Source organism: Acipenser ruthenus, chromosome 9 (genome assembly GCF_902713425.1).
Source record: "Acipenser ruthenus chromosome 9, fAciRut3.2 maternal haplotype, whole genome shotgun sequence".
NCBI classification, from domain to species: Eukaryota; Metazoa; Chordata; class Actinopteri; order Acipenseriformes; family Acipenseridae; genus Acipenser; species Acipenser ruthenus.
In genome coordinates, this window is record NC_081197.1 from 51,023,031 (window position 1) to 51,046,423 (window position 23,393).

A 23,393-nucleotide genomic window follows, 5' to 3' on the forward strand; every position below is an offset into this window, starting at 1 on the left:
GTGTTTTCAAAGCCGAGTGGAAACAAATTTTCTTCTCATCATGGGCACTGACATCTTTGCTGTCATACCAAGGCTGTAAACGGGCAGTGAAAATATGTTGCAAAATTGGCAAGTGCAACTGATTCATCATGTAAATGTGACCTTTCCTTAACCTTACCTGAATAGCTAACTCTGTGGAAACTGGGATATGTATTTCTTTGTCGAGTTTAATCAGATTTTACATCTTGCCTAGGACTACAATCCCACAATTCACTGCAGAGATGATGCATTTTCAGGAAAGTGAAATGTAACAGGGTTTTCTGTTACTGTGTGGGTATCCACTGATTGACAATAGAGACACAGAGGTTGACGTTGAAAAGCTGCTAAGGTGTCCAGGTTTTATTTACAAAATTGCAGTCAGGTGCAGTGGTAGGTGGCCGCCACTAGGGTACCAACAATGTTAGTCCTAGTGCGGAATAAAATGTACATGAAAATAAATACAAAAAGTAAAAACTAAACAATGTGGGTAAAACAGCTAAAAACAAAAGTTTACCATCTAGTTGCTCAACGCTGATCCCACTAAAAGGGAGGCCACGATCCAGGAACCTTCTCCCTAACACACTCTAAATCAGGGGTGTCAAACTCAGTCCCTGGAGGGCCGCTGTGTCTTCTGGCTTTCGTTCCATCCGAGCTCTCAATTACTTAATTGGTCTAATTATTTTGATTAATTGGACACATTTAACACTCCTTTCCAGGACTCAAAGTGTTTTATAGGTAGTGCACCTTGAATCAAGTGCATTTTTGAAACTCAACTGTGAAGACTGTGACAAAAATATTAAATATGTCCAATTGAACAAATAATTTGATCAATTAAGTTAATTGAGCTTAAGTTGGAATGAAAACCAGAAGAGCCTGCTGCCTGTGAGGACTGGAGTTTGACACCTCTGCCTTAAATAAACTGGGGTGGGATTAAAATCACCTAAACTGATCCCTATGCTGAGCACTCGGATCTCGATTAACACACACAGTGATCACGAGTGGTTGCTTTGTTTGCTCACCCTGGTTTGTACACGCAGTTGTGAGGATTCCAAGCCCATTCACTTCCAGTTTGCTGACAAAGAACAACAACCTGGAGAACAAAAGACACTGGAGACCCTATTTTAATTGATAATCAATCAACACCTGGCCACCTGCTGCACATGAAGCTCAATTAGGCAGGGAGGGAATTCTAACCTCCCCGCACTGCCATATTGAACACAAACTTGATTTGTAAAATTAAACCAATTGTATTTATAATCAAACAAAACACTGTATTTACAGGTGCAGGGCCTTAGCCCTGCTACATGAAATAAAAACTATTTCATATCAAAACCATAAAAGAAAGGTAAGACAAATAATCGCTTAAATATAAATGAGTTTTAATCAGTTTGATCACAACCGGTTCTATATTAAATACACTGTCAGATTGGTATTGATTGATACACAATAATTGTGCAAAAAGGGGAAGCAAAGAGCGTTGTTTTATGTCGAGTCATTTACAATTTTATTCAATTTAATTAATACCTTAATTCAATTTTTTTAAAAGGAAAATGTGAGTATTAGTACGCCCCTAATTGCCACCACTTTTAGGGTGGGAAATCTGCCTCATTCTCTGTTCCATCACTTTTTTGACTGTTCAAAAACATCAGCAATTTGTTCAATCTTGGCTACAAGTGGCTGCGTGAGTTAGACTTTTGAGCTTTTGTATATATTACACAATAAATAGCAGGGATGCTATATGCATAACAAATTAATTTGAGGGACAGCCTATTAATTTGAGGGGCAGCAGTGTGGAGTAGTGGTTAGGGCTCTGGATTCTTGACCAGTGGGTCGTGGGTTCAATCCCAGGTGGGGGACACTGCTGCTTTACCCCAGAGCAAGGTACTTTACCTGGATTGCTTCAGTATAAATGGGTAATTGTATGTAAAAATAATGTGTAAAAAAATAATAATAATGTAATTGTATGTAAAAATAATGTGATATCTTGTAAAATTGTAAGTCGCCCTGGATAAGGGCGTCTGCTAAGAAATAAATAATAATAATAATTTACAGTATATTTTAGTCTGCTACATGCTATTTCCAGTTTATTGTCCAGCCTCATATTCCCCACCGGAGCAGCAGTTGCTTGTTGTATTTAGGTCTTCAGCAGGCTTTCTAGTCAAATGGTAAACTTTCGATTTTAAAAGGCCCTTACTTGGTGGCTGCTCCTGTTTATTTAGCTGGTCAGCAATGTCAGCTCTGCCAAAGCAAACAGACCTGATTGTTATCAGCGATTGTTGGGATTTTCACTTAGATTGTTTTCTGCAGCCTTATTCTCTTCTGACTTGGATGCACATAAAACAGAGTATGAACTTTGATTCCAGTATCCATTATGAAGACAGAAAATGGGATTGTGTTTTTTAGAGGGACCCACGTTCAGGTTTCTCAAAATTGTTGTCCTGCTTCCAGGTCACTGCTGTGCCCAGTCCTGGGGCTACAGGGGCAGGGAGGTCAGAGCACCGGCTCTCTCAACATAGGGTGGGGCTGAGTAACTCATTTTATGAAGGAGTTTCCTGGAACTCCTCTGCATTTAGTTCTAGTGTGGGGATTGGGAGATGGATGGGGTAATTAGAGCCTAGTAGACCGTGAAATTGTGCATCTCGGCATCCTTAACCACCAGTGCTTGGACAAACAGGCGTTTTTGTGAATATTCTTTCGAAATTAAAACAAATATTCAAGTATTATTTCATTTTGAATTAACTGGTTTCCTCATTTATGTGTTCCTTTCCTTTTTGTTTTTGCCTGTGTTATTTTTTTGATAGTCATTTGTGAATTGTTATATGAACATGATCATTTTTGGCATCAAATAAATTTCAAGCAGTTTTTGTTCAATTATTTATTTGAATATTTGTCCCAGCGTTATCCACTGTGTTTCTCCCTAGTCTGAAAGCTTCTTCTTTACAATTTTTTTTCTATGATTTAAAATTAGTTTTGATATTGATGACACCCAAAGAAGCCAACAACAGTTTTGTGTTTTTTTTTTTAATTTTAGTCCTAAAAACAGATTTTGAAAAAACACCCCTTGAAGCCTCTATCATCAGTGTGATCTCCAAAACAAAGCATGCACTTTCCTTCGCAGTTTGTGAGATGAATGCAATGTCTGGTGGGATTGGTCAGCCCCCCACAACAGGTTGTATCGGAGACAGTGATGTTAAAGCTAGAGTTTTGTCCCTGTAGAGGTGTGCTCAGAAGAGGCGGAGACTGGGCCATGCCGTGCCATGCTCCCTCGCTGGTACTTCGACCTGGCCAGCGGTCAGTGTGTCCAGTTCATCTACGGTGGATGTGGCGGCAACCGCAACAACTTTGAGACGCAGGAGTACTGTCTCTCAGTGTGCGGCAGCGTGTGTAAGTGAACATGCACAACCCTCCTCGACTGCACAGGGGCTCTCTCACTCCTGCACTCCGCCCTCTCACTAACCTTGGCTAACCTTGTTTTCTTCCTCAGCTCTCTCTACACTACTGTCTCTGTACCTTTCTGGCTGTCTCTGTCTTGCCATCTGGCTGTGTTACTAAACGTTGGTGCTGATAAAGCTCAAATAACCCACAAGGGTTTGGCAAAACTGAACAGCTTTTTCTTCCCTGTCATCAACGCATTTGTCTCGTACATTCTCTTGTATCGAGAACAATAAGTCTTTATAAACTTTTAGTCCCACAGTAGTACAACACAATTGAAGTTACAATAAATAAAAGCTAGTATGGCTAAAGCTGTTCAATCACAAAATATTGCCTGCAGGCACCTGTTTTAGTTTGGTCAAACTCTTTTTGGGAAGCGTCTAACCAGACTGCGGTATGGAAGCCACTTCTCTCTGTGTGTGGGGTGTGCTTGTGGGGAATTTAACCCAGTGTTTGATCTTCTCTAACTACAGTATTTCATTTTACAGTTTATTTTGTCTGATGATCTAATACTTTGTTTTTCAGAACATTAATACTTTGTGGGAGGTGGGGTGATGTTGGAGGTTCACAATGGTCTCTTTACATTTTATTTATTTTTTGCTGCATTTGGAGCCCTGTTAATAATAATAATAATAATAATAATAATAATAATAATAATAATAATAATAATAATAATAATAATGTGCACAGTTCTTGGAAACTAACAAAAAAACAATTCTTAAAGCAAATTCTTTTTAAAACAAATATAATTATTTTGAGTTTTTTCTTGAGGGTCACAAAGTGATCTACATTTTCTGGTTCACAAAAATCTACTGTATTTTAAACCGGCCAGAGTTGACTGAGGAGATTGATTTCTGTGTGAACATAAAGTACCGGCACACAGGTGAAGAGAGGCTGATTGACAATGCCATTAAATACCAGCAGAAGATTTAAGGGAGGAAGAGGGGGAGGGATGGGAAAAGACAAGTGGGAGAAAGAGAAAATAAGAACTAGGTAGAGAGATTTATTGACTTGTGAAGCCCGTCTGCCTGCCCTGCGACTCCAGAGTAATAAAGCTTGTATAATCAGGAGTAATGGTGCCACATCAGCACTAAACACAGGCCTGCGTCAGAGTGCTGAAATATTATTAGAGAAGGTGTACCTCCCCTCACTCAGTCTGCCTGCCAGTCTGCCTGCTCTCTCCATCCCAGGCTGCTCCTTTTTGGGGGTCCTTTTTTAATTCTTTAATAAATTGCCTTTAAATAAGGTCCTCAAGGACCACTCTTGTTGATTTGGAGATGAGGGACTGGGAAGCAATGTGGCTTAGTGGTTAGAGCTGACGGTCTGGGGAGGAGGCAGTGCAGCCTATAAATCAGCCTTGTGGTTGATGCTGAGGGACCTGGATGGTTTAGTGGTTAGGGCTGAAGTACTGGGAAGGCCCAATAGTGACTGGAGAGTTTCAGATGTTCGTTCCCTGCAGTTAAGTTTTGCATTTTGTCTGTCCCTTCTCTATGTGCAGTGCCAACTACAGCTGCCAGCACCCCCGATGCAGTGGACAAGTATCTGGAGACTCCTGGTGATGAGAACGAACACGCTCACTTCCAGAAGGCCAAGGAGAGCCTGGAGGCCAAGCACCGCGAGAGGATGTCACAGGTAGGGCTGCCTGTTACTGTCCTGCCCTCGGGAGGGGGCTTTAGAACATACTTAATCCATTATAATCGTACAGTGATTTGGAAGACATTTTATTGGAAACAATATAGTTTGACAACAAACCATTGATTTTAGAATTCCTTGAAAAAAATGGTTATGGAAATGAATATTTAAATAACATGTTAAAATATCCAGCCACAAACCACCTGTTTTCTTTCAGTATTCCTGTACATCTTGATTCAAGAATAGGCTGTCAAAAGTACTATAATATGCTCCTGACACCACTGGTTGAACTCCGAGGACACCTATACTGAGTGACAAGCACCACTTTGTGCAACACCTGATTTTCCAATCCATGTCTCCCATTCTAGTGCTAACCAGGCCCAACCTTGCTTAACCCCATATGAGTTCAGGCTCCAGTGTGGTGTAGGCTTGCACACACTGCTGAGGTGTGACTATGATGAGCTAAGGGAGATTCAGACAGTGCTAAACTGCCTCTGTGCACATTCCAGTTGAGTCACCTGATTTGTGTGCATTTCAAGGAGCCGTCCGCGTTCTTATCAGAAGCAGGTCTGAGAGCTCCAGGACCCACAATGCTGGCTGAGGGTGACCTCCATGTGTGATGAACTGCAGTGGTAATGCTCACGACTGAAGCCTGCGGCCACAGAAGAGAGGAATCTGATCTGATCACACGCTGAGCAGGGCTGTGCGTGGGCTCCCAGGAAAATTAGGTGCTGTGATGGGCAGCCATAGTGGTCTCACTGTCTATTAACCCTTTCATCCATTTTTGAGGGGCACACTGAATGATTCAGAATTATTGTCTAATATATTAGTGTTGTCCCAGTAGCACCCAAAAACTTCCAATACTGGAGTGGTTGCCCCCCCCCCCCCCCCCATCACTGCTCATTTCTCTCCTAACCCCATGGAAGTGTCTTCCCAATCCTAAACACCATACATGTGGACAGAACACTCTCTAAGATGACACAGTTCTACATCATGGTGTGTAACAGTGAAACCTGCTTCGTGGAAGTGCTTGCTTGCTGGAAAAGCTGTTTTATTCAGAGTTGTAGATGTAAGATGTTATCCCTCTCTTTATCCAGGTGATGAGAGAATGGGAGGAGGCAGAGAGACAGGCCAAGAACATGCCACGGGTTGACAAGAAGGCTGTCATCCAGGTGAGTACCAAGCAGGCTCTGTGGAAAATTAGGAATGAAACATGCCAGTAACATTCTAGGAACACCAGTGACCATAAAATGACTAACTAATCATCCTGGAGTAGATGAGATTAAAGTAACACATTATACAATTATAGATCAAAACTTAATTTATTATTTAATACTACTATATATCTGATTTCAGTGTTAACAGGTACCATTTCCAGAGGAACTCGTATCAGTTCTTGACTGTTTTTTTTTTTTAACAAAGCAGCATTGCAAATTGTCAAACTGGCTTGTTAACCATCTTGTACACACACTTCTGCCCCCCTTACCCATCCTGCATATTGTCCTCCATAAGCATCAGTGTGGAAAGGGCTTTCAGCAGATGGATACCCAGCAGAGCAGTTGGGTGAACCAAGCAGAACAGTGTGCTCAGAAGTGATCATGTTGCAGAAGCAGATAACATTGCGTTAAAATCCAAAACATTGAACATTCCTTTCTTGTTCTGGCTGCTGGTAATTAGACAAGTTCACCTCTTTGACCCTGACATTTAACGATGTGCAGTTCAGGAGAACAGAAGCCATTACTGTATTGATTATTGATTATATTAATGTCATTACATATTACACTAATTCTCTGGTTTCACAGCTTGTGCTGCCATTGTATACACTCCTGTACCCAATAAATATACAAAGACTGCCAAACATCTCCTTCCCCTCATGTTAATTATCTCTCTCTCTCACTCACTCTCACTCTCTCACTCACTCACTCACTCACTCACTCACTCACCCACTCACTCTCTCTCTCTCGCTCTCTCTCGCTCTCTCTCTCTCGCTCTCTCTCTCTCTCTCTCTCTCTCTCTCTCTCTCTCTCTCTCCACTTTCTCTCACTCTTTTCTCTCGTGTTCTCACTTCTCTCTTCCTCGCTCTCTGGCAGCACTTCCAGGAGAAGGTAGAGTCTCTGGAGCAGGAGGCAGCGAGCGAGCGACAGCAGCTGGTTGAGACTCATATGGCGCGCGTGGAGGCCATGCTGAACGACCGCAGGCGCATCGCCCTCGAGAACTACCTCACTGCGCTGCAGGCTGATCCCCCAAAGGTACATGCCGCTAATATCTCGCATAGAGAAAAGTTTTGACTAGTGCCTGTATCGGAGTCAATACTTATTTTACCTGAGAATCTATGAATGAATATTTTAAACTATAGATGACTCGGTAGAAGGCACTCACACTTGAGCTTCACCAGTGTCCCAGCCTGTGCTTTATAAGAACACATTAAATTACATTATAGATCACATGGTGCTCAATTGTAGAACTGCAAAGATGTGAATCCCAGTATCCTGAAATATATGGCCTGTTTACCCCCAGTCGTAAGCTATAACAGATATTATATTTAGCTTTGTCAATATCATCACAGACTGTTCCCTTTCAAGTACGAAATATAACCATTACCTAATGGGTGCTTACCTCCTAAAGACACCTGAATATTATATACCAAAGCTGCTCTGCCATGCACGTCCCCAAGGGTATAAAAGGACTACGCGCACAGATCTCAGCGCCGTTTTTCCTCTCAAGATCTGACCTGATGGGAACCTGGTATCAAAAAAGTACTTGTTGCTTATGACTGTGTATAATTTTCGCTGATTTATTGTGTTTATCATAATTTATGCAATATTTTATTTATGCTGTAATATATTTTTTAAATTATTATTAATTATGCATATATTGTGCACTACAGTCTGTTTATTACGTCCCGCAGCAGCCTTGTGTCCTGTGTGAAGCTAGCTGCTTGAGTCGCTCCTTCCCAGGGATCAAGCAACATAAGTCGACTGACTTTGTGCTCTCCCCCCCAGGCTGCATAGCTTCAGCTGGAGTTAAATTAAAATTCTCACTTTAAGTTACAAGATGTTTATTTTCTGAACTGTAATTGTGGTGTTACTGTTTTCTGTAGAGAAATATTCTTCTCTTTTTGTATTTTCTGTGGTGTTTTTTTTACAGAAATACACACACAGCTGCGCTGGACAGAGTTATGTGCTTCGGATTGTGATTGCTTGCAATTTCATTCCACAGTATCTCGCTGGTGTTTTGGTGACTGCTTTGCATCACCATTACGAGGGCTGTTAATACCGCTACAAAAGGAAGGTTTCCCTCAGACTCGTGTGAGTGCCGTACCAACCTGGTGCTACAGTAACCGTACCGGTACCGAACTGCTCCAACCCAGTACCGAACCGTCCCGGTTCCAACCCGCCACCTACTGGTGCTTACATCCCCGGTCCGGTAACAAGCCAGTCTTGTTCGGATCTTGACCCGCCCCGTTGCTGTCTATAAGCAGACTGAGGAAGCGCCTGTACATGCTTTACTGTACACTGAATCGCTACTTTCCGTGACTTTTGTGCATCTTTCTCCAAGCGCATGCTGGAGAAACGTCTCTCCTGCGGCTCTACAGAGTGCTCTGCTTCCCTTACACCTGCACAGCGCTCTTCCATGTCACCCTTTGGTAGAGAGGTGGCTGCGTCCTCACCCAGTGGCTGTGTACCAAGTGAGACAACGCACCCTTGTAAAGAAGAGGAGTCGCCGACCAAGCGATTGGCAGACAGAGCAGATGGAGAAACTCTGGGCAGCTGTTTCCCACCAAGGAACGGTGCTTGCATAGTTACTGTGTGAACGTTCGGAGTCGCTTGCCCCACCTGTCCCCTTGGTACCCCTGGGGGCTACGAGCACAGATTGGCAACAGGATGACGTGCCTCTCTCTAGCTCCATGTGCCTTCTCGAAGTGCATGGAAGCTATCCTGCACCCATTGAGACTCAAAGGCATCAGAGTGCTCAACTACCTGGACGACTGGCTAATTTGTGTTGAGTCTCCAGCACAGGCAGAGGCCCACACGGAACTTGTCACCAGTCACCTTCAACGGTTGGGCCTTACGGTGAATCATGTGAAGAGCCAGCTCACCTTCACAGACAGCCTCCTATCTCGGAGTGTGCCTGGACTCCGGGTACATGCTGGCCACTCTGTCGGACGGCAGAGTGCAGAGAATAGCCACCTGTTTGGAGCTCTTTCAGCTCAACAGAGCGCTCACGATAGTGACGTTCCAGAAACTTCTGGGCCTGATGGCAGCAGCTTCCCAGACCCTTCCATTGGGTCTCCTGTGCATGCCACGTCTGCAGGCCTGGTTCAACAGCAGGGCTTTCCAGCCCGCGTGAACCGTTTACCTGGCCTTGCAGCATTTTTTGCAGGAAGTTCAAGGGAGACATGTGCTTGTCTGTACAGACAACACAACAGTGGTGGCTTACATCAACCACCAGGGTGGCCACAGGTCACCCAGTCTCCATCGCATGGCCTGCAAGCTTTTGCTCTGGGCACATGAAAACCTCCTCCCACTGCGGGCAGTTACTGCGGGGTAACAAAATGGGTGGCGGACCTCCTCTCAAGGAGGTGGTGAGCCTCATTTGGGAGAGGTTCGGGAGAGCAGAGATAGATCTTTGCCTCCAAGGAATCGACCCACTGTCACCTCTGGTTCTCCGTAATAGGAGATGGGGACCCGCTGGTGGTAGATGCCTTGGCACACCAGTGGCTGAGGCAACTGTTATATGCCTTTCCACCACTCGCCCTGCACCTGCTGTGCCTGGAGAAGATCAGGCAGCACCGGGCCAAGGTGCTCCTTATTGGCCCAGGAGATCTGGTTTTCAACCCTGATCAGCTCCTGTGGAGACTGCCCAAGCGCAGCAACCTGTTCAGTCAGGCACAGGTACCTTATGGCATCTCGACCCATTGAGCCTGCAGCTCTGGGTCTGGTGCCTGAACAGTTGCATTTGAGCCGTTATACTTTGTACCAAACCTTCTTTTCTGCCGAAGACTATCTTTGCATTTCATGTCAACCAGTCTGTGGAATTGGAGGCTTTCCAACCACCTCCTTTCCAGCGTGACAGGGAGCGACTGCTCCATATGTTCTACCCAATGCGGGCCCTGGCGTACTACGTTGACAGGATGAAAGGTTGGATGCAGACAGAACTATTTTTTCTCTGCTATGGGACGAAGTTCTATGGTCAAGCACTGTCTAAACAGAGGCTGTCCTAATGGATAGCAGATACAGTCAGGACTGCCTATGAGCGAGCCAGCTTGCCCCCTCCAGAGAAGCTCACTGCCCGTTCCACCAGGGGCATGGCTACTTTGTGGGCTTTGTTCCAGGGTGCATCTGTTAAAGACATTTGCAATGCAGCAGTGTGGGCAACTCCCCATACCTTTACTAGGTTCTACAGACTGAATGTTGTGGAGAAATAGAAATGTAACCAGTAACCTTCAAGGTCGCTGCATCCATGATTGCAGCAGGCTTGAAGGAAAAATGACGCTGAGATCTGTGCACGCAGTCCTTTTTATACCTTCGGGGGCGGGCATAACTGCATCATCGTCAGACAAGCAGCTTTGGTATATTATAATCCGGTTTTGGGGTCTTATGAGAGAAACACCCATACGGTAATGGTTACATTTCTATTTCAGGGTAACAGGGTTATGATAGTAACCTAATGTTCTGAGACTGTTTGTTTGTTGCTTGATCCACTCAGCCCAGACTTGAGAGAGGCGATTTTAATACTGCTGCTTGTTGGACTAGGAATATGCCATTGAACCCTCTCCATCTCCCTCTCTCTCTTTCCAGCCCCGTCATGTTTTCAACCTCCTGAAGAAGTATGTGCGTGCCGAGCAGAAAGACCGACAGCACACTCTCAAGCACTTTGAGCACGTCCACATGGTTGACCCCAAGAAGGCTGCCCAGATCCGACCCCAGGTAGACATACCAGCTTTACTGGGCATGGGGATAAGTTCTTGTCTGTATTATTATACTTATTAATTAGCATTAGACTGCATACTTCCTGACTTGTATCTATCATTGATTCGTTCTGAATACTTTAAACCCACCCTAACTACTGAGTGACAGCACATTCCTACATTTCTATTGGAGACTTTGCTTGCGAGATTTAAAACGAGATTACAATCAGGACGGAGGCTTGTTAGCGGGATTTAAAACTGTATTACAGTTAAGACACAGAGGATTTAAAACAGAATTGTGGCGAAATGTACAAAAATGCCTACACACAAAACCCCAGAAGAATGTGCCCGTGACCATCGGGATTTCGTTGTGGAAGACGGTACAACTTAAGTGTGCAAGTACTGTCGACTTACTATACATATTTTGACGCACAAAAAAAAAAAACGCTCAAGCATTTTGGAAAGTAACCGAAAACACTAATTTCATACAGTATATCAAAAACGAAAGCCCAGAAAAAAAGCGATTTACATAAAACTCGAAAATAGCTAAAAATAAGCACCGAAAAATACAATTAATAAAACCCGAAAAACAGAAGCCCTAGTTATAAATTACGTATACAGATTATTATTATTTTTTTAAACCGCAAATATACAGATAAATGCACTGACATCAAAATTAACATCAAAGTTATTCAAGCATTTTACAATATCTTGTGAAATGCTGTTGTAATTAACAGCCTGTAGGTAAAGTGTATCTGCAAGGACAGCTTTCAGTTCTAGTACGTCAGATGCATGTTCACCATTTAGGTCTTGCAAAACAAATACAATCAGTAACCCATACTGATCTTGGGCATCTGTCCACTCGTCAGTGACCACTGACAAGCAACCAGACTGTTTTACCAATTCCATAATCTCCTGCTTGATACTCGGCAACTTTAGGTATGTATTCACGTCTCAGCTGGGCTAATGAAGGAATCACTCCACCATTTGCTACACTCAATCTGAAGAATTTACCTAAGTTTGAGTTGTCCAATTTTTCAAAAGGGATATTTGCGCAAACAAACACCTCTGTCAGGTCAAAATTTAATGTGTTTTGTACTTCACAGTTTTAAGTGGACTTTTGGAACATGGAAGTCACCGTTTTTTGTTTCTTTTATATACTTAGTACAGCAGTCACAGTACTGCCCTGGAGTTCTGCCTTTCTCTTTCAGTGAATACTTGAATTTAAATGCCTGTCAACAGCCGATTCTCAATAGTGATCTACAGTAACGTTGCAGGACGTACAGAAGAGCTTACCTCCATCACTGTGTAAAACTCCTGTAGGATACTGCTTTACGTGATCTGCTGCAGACACATTTTTAGCCTTTATAGTTTTAATTTTAATTTCCCGCTTCGATTGCATATAGTGACATGACATCATCACTGCACAGCATTGTGTGCATGACGAATATCACATCAGGCACATAGCAGAGCTGTACAGTTTCATTAATGTGATATATATATATATATATATATATATATATATATATATATATATATATATATATATATATATATATATATATATATATTTTAATAATTATGAAATGATTTTTATTTCTTAAGAATGTGGTAAAAATCGCGGTATTGGGCTAATTTCACAATTTCCACGCATACCGAAAAAAAGGCCTTTCCTGCTTGGGCTTTTTATATTAACAGATCTTTGAATCTAACTGTGGAGAACAGTCAATGTGCTGGCTGGTATCAGAATTTTGCAAAAACCCAAACCACAGGCTAATTAAATATCCTGAAGTACAGGGCTGAAGGTATTGTTGCTTGACACAATTTTCCCTGACCTCAAGGGAGAGGTGATTTTAACACACATCTGTAGCTTGTAAGACTGAACCCTTCCCCCTGCTCGCTCTCTCTCTCTCTCTCTCTCTCTCTCTCTCTCTCTCTCTCTCTCTCTCTCTCTCTCTCTCTCTCTCTCTCTCTCTCACACTCTCTCTCTCTCTCTCTCCTCAAATGGCCTTGCTCCTTGCTGGCCTTCCTTCTACTTGCTCGCAAACTCCCCCACTATACTTCTCTTGCTCCCTGCCCCTGTCCCTTTCCCCCTCTACTTCACCTTTTCCCCTTTCATCCCTCAGGTTTTGACTCACCTGCGAGTGATTGAGGAGCGAATGAATCAGAGTCTAGGACTGCTCTACAAGGTGCCCGGGATTGCAGAAGAGATCCAGGATCAAGTGGGTGAGTTACTGAGCTGCCCAGATACACCCTCTGGCCTGCTACCCGCCACACTGCAGCTCAGCACTCTAAACACTGAGCCATTCAAACCCACTGCCTTCCACACTGCAACCCAACACTCCCAACCCTGAGCGACTCAAACACACTGCCTAACTGCTGCGCTATTCAAACCTGTCTTCCACATAGCACTAATCACTTTGCTACGACTGCCTTCTCTCTGTTGCTATGGAGATGCAGACCTGACTCCATCAGGGGAAGGTCTTGCCATTGTGTTTATCTATTCAGCAGTTTCCATCATGAGAAGCACATTAAGATGAAGCATATTGTTTCAAGAATGTCCTTGGAGATAGTGCAAACAGAACCTACATCCCAAGCCCTAGATTAAATCTAGCATTATCACATATGATCAGGTGGCTTTCAGTAAAGCAGCAGCCAGGCAGTAGGGTAATGTATTTCCCTTGGAATTACAGTTAAATGCAAACAACTCAAATTAGACCCATTAGCATGGATCTTTTAGAGTTTGTAAATCTTTTAAAGTGTAATTGACACAGAAGTTAAGAGCACGGGTATTTGATGCAATGTGCAGCATGATTGCTCTAACACAGCTGTTTCATTGCAGTTGGAGATCAGTCAAACACAATAAAAAATGTTGAAATTGCAACAATGGGAGGATCACTTAGCTTTCTGAGGGAAGTGATTGTTTAAAGGTTGAAAGGTGAATCAACCTTGTTTACTTAAACTGCCTGCTGTGTTTATTTCTACTATGTTAACTAACAAGCGTTTTTGGTCGTCTTGGAATAAAATGCTTTGAAATCAGCCCCAATGTCTTAGTTTTAAAGCTCTAAATTAACTATATAAAAAACATTAAAACAGCATTTTTAGATACAAGTTCTTAAAGGAAAAGTCCTATCTGAATTTCCTGCAGTAATTGGCTTGATTAGTTTTCCCCAGTTTACTGCATGTGTGTTTAAGCCTGCAGTCTCCCGTGAGCAGCTGCTGCCAGCTTCTTGCTGGGTGGGGTATCTCCACAGCTCCCGCTAGACCTGGTTAATTGGCTGGACGTTGCAGCTGGCAGCCAGGAAGAGAGATAATTGCAGCTTGGGGCAGTCTAGCCCCCACTGACACAGCTAGCTTCACCAGCACCAGAGCCACTTTGATGTTATTCTCCAACTTTCAGCAGCTCCAGCAGAAACAGGCCTTGGAGATATGTTTGAAGTTCAGAGCACTTCTCATCTCTAACTGCTGCATAAAAAAATACCAAAGTCTTTTATAAACCCCCCCCCCCCCCCCCCCCCGAGTCCTAAATGTTAGGAAAGAAACTTAGGAAATTACCAAGTTAGGAACGATCTGTAATGTGCTATTTCCTATCTTAAATTGAGATAGGAAAATAAGTTAGCAGAACATTTTCTGTACTATCAACTCTCCTAAACTTGTAGTTAGGACATTCTATCCGTGAAGATAAAATAAGAATGTCACTTAGGATGCTTTTGTAATGTGGCCCCTGATCTACAAGATGGTGGCTCAGAGAATTTGTTTGTTGGAACTGAAGTTATGTTTGACTGATTTTTAGCGTCATCTTTTCTGTTCTGTGGCTTTTATGTGAGAAGAGTAGCTAAGGGTGGCAAAGTGAAACTAGAGTAGCCCTCAGGCAGACAGAATGCAGTAGATAGCCGTGTAATAACACCTTTTTTAATTTATATTGAGTTCTTTGAGTCCCTTACTGTTCCTTTGCTGTGTATATTTTGTTTACTTCCTGTGCTGCAGATATTCAGACCCCACATGACCCTGGAAGTGTCTGTTTTCAAACTCACAGGGTCTTATTTTGAAGGAATTCCAAAAACAAGTTAATTAACGCTATAAATGTTAGGTTCTTATCATAACCTTGGTTCCCTGAAATAGAAATGTAACCATTACTGAATGGGTATGTATTTAGAATCCATGATATTTAGCCCGTAGAACCTAGTAAAGGTATAGGGAGTAGCCCACACCACCACATTGCATACATCCTTGACAGATGCACCCTGGAATAAAGCCCACAAAGTGGCAAGGCACCTGGTGGATGGGCAGTGAGCTTTTCTAGAGAGGATAAGTTGGCCAGCTCATAGGCAGTCTTGACCGTGTCTGCTATCCACTTGGACAGCCGCTGAGACATGGCTTGACCATGAGACTTTTCCCCATAACATACAAAAAAATTGTTCGGACTGCCTCCAACTTTTTGTCCTGTCAACATAATACTCCAGGGCCCAAACTGGGCAGAGCGTATGGAGCTGTTGCTCCCAGTCAGACTGGAAAGGAGGTGGATGGAAAGCCGAGAAGGCAGGATTGATACGGATCATGAATTTTGTCCTGGCCTCTGTTAAATAAATAAATAAATAAATGAATAAATAAATAAGCAGGCTTTCACGATAGAGAATGCCTGCATCTCACTCGCCCACTTTGCGGAGGTGATAGCAAGCAAGAAAGTCGCTTTAAATGATAGCAATTTCAGTTCAGCTGAATGCATAGGTTCAAATGGAGGCTTCATGAGTGCATTAAGCACCACGTTTAGCCTCCAGCAAAGAACAATGGCCTTCATAGGCAGACGAAGCTGTCGAGCCCCTTTCAAAAACATGGCAAACTGAAATAGCAGCCAGATAGCCCTTTTAACATGGAGGGGGATTTACCCTTGTTCATGGGACAAGTTGTGGGGTCGAACCCACGAGGCAGACATCACGTCTGGAAGATGCCCCACTTGTACCCGTACTAGGAACGCATGGACGCTGCCTTGGCATTCTGTAGTGTGTCAATAGCCCTGTTGGAAAGTCTCAGACGGCTCAAATGCAGCCGTTCAGGGGCCAGACCCAGAGCTGCAGGCTCCACTCCGAGCTGCTGGGGAGTTTCCTTGAGAGGAGGCCACCACTGTTGTGTTGTATGTGCGTATAAGCACATGTCTTCCCTGAGCCTTTCACATCCTGGCCATTCCACACAGCGCCCCAGCCCAGACTGGACATGTCCGTGGTGATGACCTCCCTTCTGGCGACACTGCCCAGTGCTACGCCTAGACGTAGATGGGCTGGTTGTTTCCACCAAGAGAGTGCCCTTAGACAGAGGTGGGACACTGTCAATATGCAGTTGCGATTCAACGTGGGCTGACAGACCCAGCAATTGAACCAGGGCTGCAGAGGGCACATATGCAGGAGACCCAATGGAAGGGTCTGGGAAGCTGCTGCCATCAGGCCCAGAAGTTTCGGGAACGCTACTACTGTGAGCACTCTGTTGAGCTGAAAGAGCTCCAAACAGGTGGCTATTCTCTGCACTCTGCCATCCGACAGAGTGGCCAGCATGTACCCGGAGTCCAGGCACACTCCAAGATAGGAGGCTGTCTGTGAAGGTGTGAGCTGGCTCTTCACATGATTCACTGTAAGGCCCAACCGTTGAAGGTGGCTGGTGACAAGTTCCGTGTGGGCCTCTGCCTGTGCTGGAGACTCAACACAAATTAGCCAGTCGTCCAGGTAGTTGAGTACTCTGATGCCTTTGAATCTAAGTGGGTGCAGGATAGCTTCCATGCACTTCAAAAAGGCACGTGGAGCTAGGGAGAGGCCAAATGACAGGACACGTTTCCCTGGAAGGTGAACCGCAGGGACTTCCTGTGTGCTGGTTTTATGGGAATGTGGACATAGGCGTCCTTGAGGTCCACCGTGGTAAACCAGTCGCCTGGCCTGATTGACTGCAACAGTCGTTGCATTGTCAACATCTTGAATCACCTTCGGCTCAGATACCAGTTGACCTGTCTGATAGAGCATCGGTCTGAGGCGACCGTCCTGCTTTTGGCACTAGGAAGTACCTGGAGTAGAACCCTTCCTCCATCTCGAGGGGGTCTGTCATGCGAATAGCAGCAGAGCTCCTGAGACACCACAGCGGCGTCTTGTTTGTTTGTGACTGATATTGTAGCCACTCCTCAAAAGGAAGGGGAACCTTGCTTGAATTGTAGAGAATAGCTGGTCTGAACAGTAGTAAGCACCCAGATGTCTTTGGTGCACTGATGCCAATAGTCCAGATGGCTCCCTGAGAAGGGGCCCTGCGCCTGTGACAGCAAACTCCTAGGGCTACTGTTTTGCCTGTGGCTTAGCCTGCATCTCGTATGGTGCTAATTAGAAAAAATGAGAAAGAAAATAAGCTCCTGCCGGAGCTATGCAGGCTGGAGGGAGAGCACAAACTCAGCCGACTTATGTTGCTGGGTCTCTGGGAAGGAGCGACTTGAGCCGCTGGCTTCAAGCGGGGCACAAAGCAGGACATAACTAGCAACAGTCTGTAGTGCACGCAAATACACGTAAATAGAAAAACTGTTACACCAATTTTGTTTAATTATTATTATTATTATTATTATTATTATTATTTATTTCTTAGCTGACGCCCTTATCCAGGGCGACTTACAATTGTTACAAGATATCACATTATTTTTACATACAATTACCCATTTGTACAGTTGGGTTTTTACTGGAGCAATCTAGGTAAAGTACCTTGCTCAAGGGTACCGCAGCAGTGTCACCACCGGGGATTGAGTCCAGAGCCCTAACCACTACTCCACACTGCTGCCCTACTCCACACTGCTAATTATCACATATAAAATGTGTAAAAATACAGAAAATGCGAAATATATACAAATATAAGCAACAGTGTACTTATCTTAACAAGGCTCTCCAATCAGGTCAGTCTTGGAAGGAAAAGTGGCGCTGACGTTTGTGACTGCAGTGCTTTTGATTCCTCGGGGCGGGGTCACGACTGTGTCATAGGCACAAAGAGCAGCTTTGGTATAAAGCATTCAGGATTCGGGTTTTTAGGAGGTAAATACCCATTCAGTAATGGTTACATTTCGTACTTTGAAAGAGAACCAAAAAGAAGCTAAACAATTGAACAGATTCTTTCTGCAACCAAGCAGAAAATGTGTGTTTTCCTTAGCCCATAGAAACAGGATAGATAGCTTCAAAGAGAATACATTCTGGAAAAGGGGGAGAATGTTTGATTGTTAATCAATTCACGTTGACTTTACCCTATTCCCATTAAAAAATAAAACCTACTACAAAAATAATAATAAATACATTTCCCAGTGCTGCTGGGCAATGTCCCGCCTTCCTGACTTGAATCTATCATTGATGCATTCTGAATACTTTAAACCCACCCCAACGACTGAGTGACAGCACATTCCTACATTTCTGTTGGAGACTCCGCTTGCGAGATTTAAAACAAGATTACAATCAGGATGGAGGCTTGTTAGAGGATTTAAAACAGAATTGTGGTGAAATGTATAATAATGCCTACACACAAAAACCCCAGAAGAATGTGCCTGTGACCGTAGGGATTTCGTTGTGGAAGATTGTACAACTTACTGTAAGTGTGCAAGTAATGTCGCGTTACTACTGTACATATTTTGACAGAAAAAAACGCTCAAGCATTTTGGAAAGTAAACGAAAAAAATAATTTCATACAGTATATCAAAAACGAAAGCCCAGAAAAAACGACTTACATAAAACTAGAAAATAGCTAAAAATAAGCACCGAAAAATACGCTTAATAAAACCCGAAAAACAGAAGCCCTATGTATAAAGAAGATACAAAATAGTTCTATGTGGCTAACACAACAGTAGTCTAAGTCAGGGAAGACAAACACAGAGTAACAAGTTTAGGACTTTAGTTTAAGAACACCCACATGCATAGAATATACAGCAGATATAACAGGGAGGTGTTGAGAGAAATGGAATGAGTGTTAGGGTACTGTGTGGTCGTGTGTCCCTGTGTTAAGTGTGTGTGTGACCATTCCCCACTCCGCTCTCCCCTCTTAGAGGAGCTGGTGCAGAAGGAGCAGGATGAGGTGGAGGAGCAGCTGTCAGCCCTGCAGAGCGAGCCTCGGGTCAGTTACGGGAACGACGCCCTCATGCCCTCACTAACGGAGAGCCGTACTGCCCCCATCGACATGCTGCCCTCTGAGGAGGGAGGCATCGGCTTGGACGGGCTGGGATACGTGCACCCCATCGGCTTCATGCCCGTCAACACCGAGAACGAAGGTAAGAGTCTGTAATATCTGTGAGTGTAAGGGGGGGGGGGGGGGCAGCAGAGAGAGACAGCAGAAATATATACTGGGGTCTAATTAGTCTAAATACCACCTATTTGAAATCACTGTACTGCAGTTTTAATTTAGGAGAATCGCCCATAGCGGAGGTGTAGGGGTGATGTATTACTTTAGTCAGAAACACACAGGGAAGATAAGTAGCTTTTTGTAGTTATTAAAGGCATTATCTTGGACCTCATGACTATCCTGTTCCTGGCTTGATTTCTGTTTTCTTCTCCCCAGTGGAGCCTGTGGATGTTCGCCCTGCTCCTGACAGAGGACTCACCACCCGACCAGGTACGTCCTGCTACTCCTTCACTGTCCTTCCCTCCCATCGTCTCTCCCTTCCTTCTCTAGATCCACCCCTCTTCACATGTACAAGCTGACACTCTTGCTCTTGTTGTTCATAGATAGCTTCCCAGTAATATGCTGAACTGTTTCTCAAATGTTTCTTCCTCCCTTCCTTTCTCTCTTATTCCAAAATCTCTCCTGGTACTATTATTTCATGGGTTTCTGCTGGTAATTTGAAGAGTGCATTTTAGTCTTCTCCAGGTATATTCAGTGTTACTGACTGGTTCAGTTCAGAGACCCTCTTCAGCTGGGACACCCCACTCCCCTGCAGTGGCCTCTCCTCCCTGTCTCACAGCCCTCCCTTTCCTCCCCCAGGCTCTGGCCTCACTGGCATCAAGATGGATGAGATCCCTGAAGTGAGGATGGAGGCAGAGGTCCGACTCAGCTCTGGATATGAGGTGCACCACCAGAAACTGGTGAGAGTCTAACCTTGTTTAATTTATTGGGTTTGTTTCTGTAATAAACCTTGTTTAATTTATTGGGTTCTTTGTGTAATAAATGTGGTGCATTGCTGTGATGTTGATATGATTGATGTAACCGATTAATGTGTACCTGCAGTTCCCTGGGACTCTCATGAAAATATGGTGTTGCTTCTCATGAGGCTGTCCCAGTGAGAAGTTTTAAATAAATTAATTAACTAAGTAAATAAATCAATAAATCAATAAATAAACCGCTATACTAAACACCATCCTCAGAAAAACGACCCCAAGGGAAAGACGGAAGCCATTACAATTCAAGACAAGGTTTCAGCTATTGCATTTGTATATATTAGCTACTTTTTATAGAGCCTGGTCTGCAAACATTCACATATATTACACATGTTTACTTGTATCAAGAGTAGGGGAAGCACCGAATGGTCGACTACAAAAGTGACAGTTCAGAGACCGGTAGTCGACTATCTGCATGGTTCAATTTCAGAGCAGCAGCAGCAACATAGTAATGTTTCTGTTTTAAAGTGTATACTAGTAGCGAACTAGAGAACCACTTATTGAGCTTATCAGAATCTGAAGATATATGGAGGCACTCCTAGCAGCACACATGTAGAAACTAGGGCTGTCACATGATTTTAAAGTTTTTGATCAGTTAATTTATGGGTATCAGTTGACTAATCTGTCGATTAATCGGTCCACATTTTTAATAAAGATAACAATCTTATAACTGCTGTCCTGCATAGTAATACTTCTAAATCAATAGAATCTTTAAAAAAAAAAACCCAATGGGATTTCTTTTTTTTTTTTGTATATGTAACAGTTTCACAGAACTGTTCATTCAGGCCACTGTCAGTCACATACCTAAAAATACAAGACAGCTGAGCTGTGTTTACAATTACAGCTACTTACTTGGCTTCCTGTACTTCTCCTTTTTATTGCGTCTAGCAAAACCTGAGACACCGAAGAGATTGTCGTTTTGAATCTTGTTTGAAGTACCTGAGAATACAGTGGCTATTGACAAATGATTGCTTAACATGCTGTCATAGAAAGCATCAGAGAAAGTAATTCCACATAATTGCCAGGTCTTGCTTGCTCATTGTGATGTATTGTGTCTCTTACGCTTCTGCTTATCCAGTTGAACATCAATCTGGGTTTATCCAAAGGTTTTGAGTGTAACAGTGGCTTGCAGATGACTTTCAGAGCGCTCATGTTTTTGTGCTGACTTTGATAGACATCCTAGATTGCTGTAGCCAGTGCTGTTCCATATCGCCTTTTCTGTACTGAACAAAGGAGTTCCAGCAATATTAATTTTTTAATTGACCGCTACCGGTAAGCCACGGATACCTTTTAATAATTTACATTTAAGTGGTGAGTATATCCCTCCCCTTCCTGAGTTGGTTTGGGCATATACCTCCGTTTAACAATCTCTAACTTTTTCTGAGAAAATTCTTCTTGAAAATTGATTCATAACCAAATCGATTACAATGCCTCCGTTGTCTGGCATTTTTTTTATTTGTAAAAAGTGATTCGAAATATTACTTTGATGTTCTCAATATAATTCTCAATAACGCTCTACAATAAGCAGTATCGCGCAAAGCTCAACTATTCTTGCACCGCTACCCTAGCGTATTAATGTCTAATGACTAATGATTGAACAGCTGCAGAACCAGGGCAGATCTTTGACATTCCCATTGGTTAAACTTACTCAAGCCCTTCAGCCGAGGCATAGAATAGCTTCAATTGTTTGTGTCCCGCCTGCGCTCACTTATGATTGGACTGCCGCAGAGAAAATGCAGATCTTCTACTGGTTTGATTTTATTTTATATAAATGATTTAAATTGTAAAAAAAAAAAATCTGCGATCAAGGAATAGCCTGGACTCGAACCGACAACGTTCAGACTATAGGGCGCATCCTGCACCCTATAGTCTGGATGTGCCACTCGGGAGCCCTGCAATCAGTTCTTTACTTGATTAATCAGTCCGATTTAATCTATTAATCGGACCAGCCCTAGTAGAAACAAAATAAAAATGAGCATTCTATTGTTTTACCAGTATCTTGCCACCGGCAGGTACAAGTGGAATTCAGAAGCACTAGATTAGCTGAGAGATGTGACATGCACACCACAGAGACACACAGAGTGACAGAGCAGTACATTAACACTGCTTAAATATTTATTAAACATCACAGAAGAATCTTGCTGTGATATGTAACCTCAGCAATGATAACAATACTATATTACTGCAAGCTTCTGAAGAAATGAACCAGAAGAATGAACCTCTCAGTTTCCTGTGTACACTAGATGATGTTTGCTTCGCATTTTCCTTTTAAACATTGAGTCATGCTGCAGTGTTGGATCTGAACAATGTTGAACATGAGGCACACTGTAAAGTTCCAATTCCAAGCAGCATATTATTATTTCCAGTCCCCAACACTTTTTTGTTTTGCATGTTATACCGGAAAATAAATGTTATTGTACAAAAACAATTGAGCATAGTTATAATTGACACTTGCAGGTAAAGTAGTCAATCATATGCTAAACGATAAACAAGCCTACAGCTCAACAAGAGTGATCCTTATTTCAGTCCTCTCATGTAAACTGTTAAAGAAATGTATAACCACAAGCAAAAAAAAAGTGTCTGCACCTTTGTTGGATGTCAGTGGTATCATTTCTTGAGCTTGTTTTAATGTTAAACAAAATGCAAGAATAGCAATGCAATGAAAAGGTAACAACGTCACTTCCTTGGTCTGTGCACTGTTGGTATAGCACCGATTTTCTACAACAAAAAGACATGCTCACTTAACTGTATTCATTAATTTACTATAAACTTGACATCAGTTTTTTTAATGGCTAACCCTGACTGGGGCCATGGCTGTACAGTGAAACCTAGAACAGGCTCTTCAGGCGACTGACCAGGTCAGTCCCGCTCGGCTTGGATGGGCAATGGGGGCTTCAGATATTCCCTTGGGTGTGCAATACAGTACTCCGATTGGCTGGTTTATAATTGAAGTGTGGTGTTATCAGCCATGTTGAAGGTGAAGATATAGTTCGATACAAATTGAGTTTTGGTTTATTGTACTGTATTGCAGCTCGCAGCAGGATTATTTAGCGTATTTGTGATATGTGAATCATCAGCCAAATACGTGTATCTGTTAATTTCATAAAGTACAACAAATGAGCCCCGAGCTGTACCGGTAACTGGTATCTAAACCCTTACACACCCTTCGGCATCTCTGGGGTGAAAGAGGATTACAGATAGTGAGGTAAATAATAGCTATCAAAATGATGGATAGATGCATTACCTATATTCAT

At 43.1% G+C, this 23,393-nt stretch overlaps 1 protein-coding gene across 2 annotated transcripts in view; it reads left to right on the plus strand.

Moving 5' to 3' along the window:
• LOC117405677 (amyloid-beta precursor protein-like) overlaps window positions 1–23,393 on the plus strand; it is a 58,540-nt gene that overhangs the window by 31,803 nt on the left and 3,344 nt on the right. Inside the window, exons 7-15 of one of the 2 annotated variants that reach the window (XM_034008920.3) lie at window positions 3,235–3,402; window positions 4,949–5,082; window positions 6,180–6,254; window positions 7,173–7,331; window positions 10,884–11,012; window positions 13,120–13,219; window positions 19,035–19,256; window positions 19,544–19,597; window positions 19,967–20,067. In XM_034008920.3, the coding sequence (XP_033864811.1) occupies window positions 3,235–3,402; window positions 4,949–5,082; window positions 6,180–6,254; window positions 7,173–7,331; window positions 10,884–11,012; window positions 13,120–13,219; window positions 19,035–19,256; window positions 19,544–19,597; window positions 19,967–20,067 (1,142 nt within the window). The remainder of the gene's footprint in view (window positions 1–3,234; window positions 3,403–4,948; window positions 5,083–6,179; window positions 6,255–7,172; window positions 7,332–10,883; window positions 11,013–13,119; window positions 13,220–19,034; window positions 19,257–19,543; window positions 19,598–19,966; window positions 20,068–23,393) is intronic. The other variant, XM_034008921.3, reaches the window with a different exon arrangement.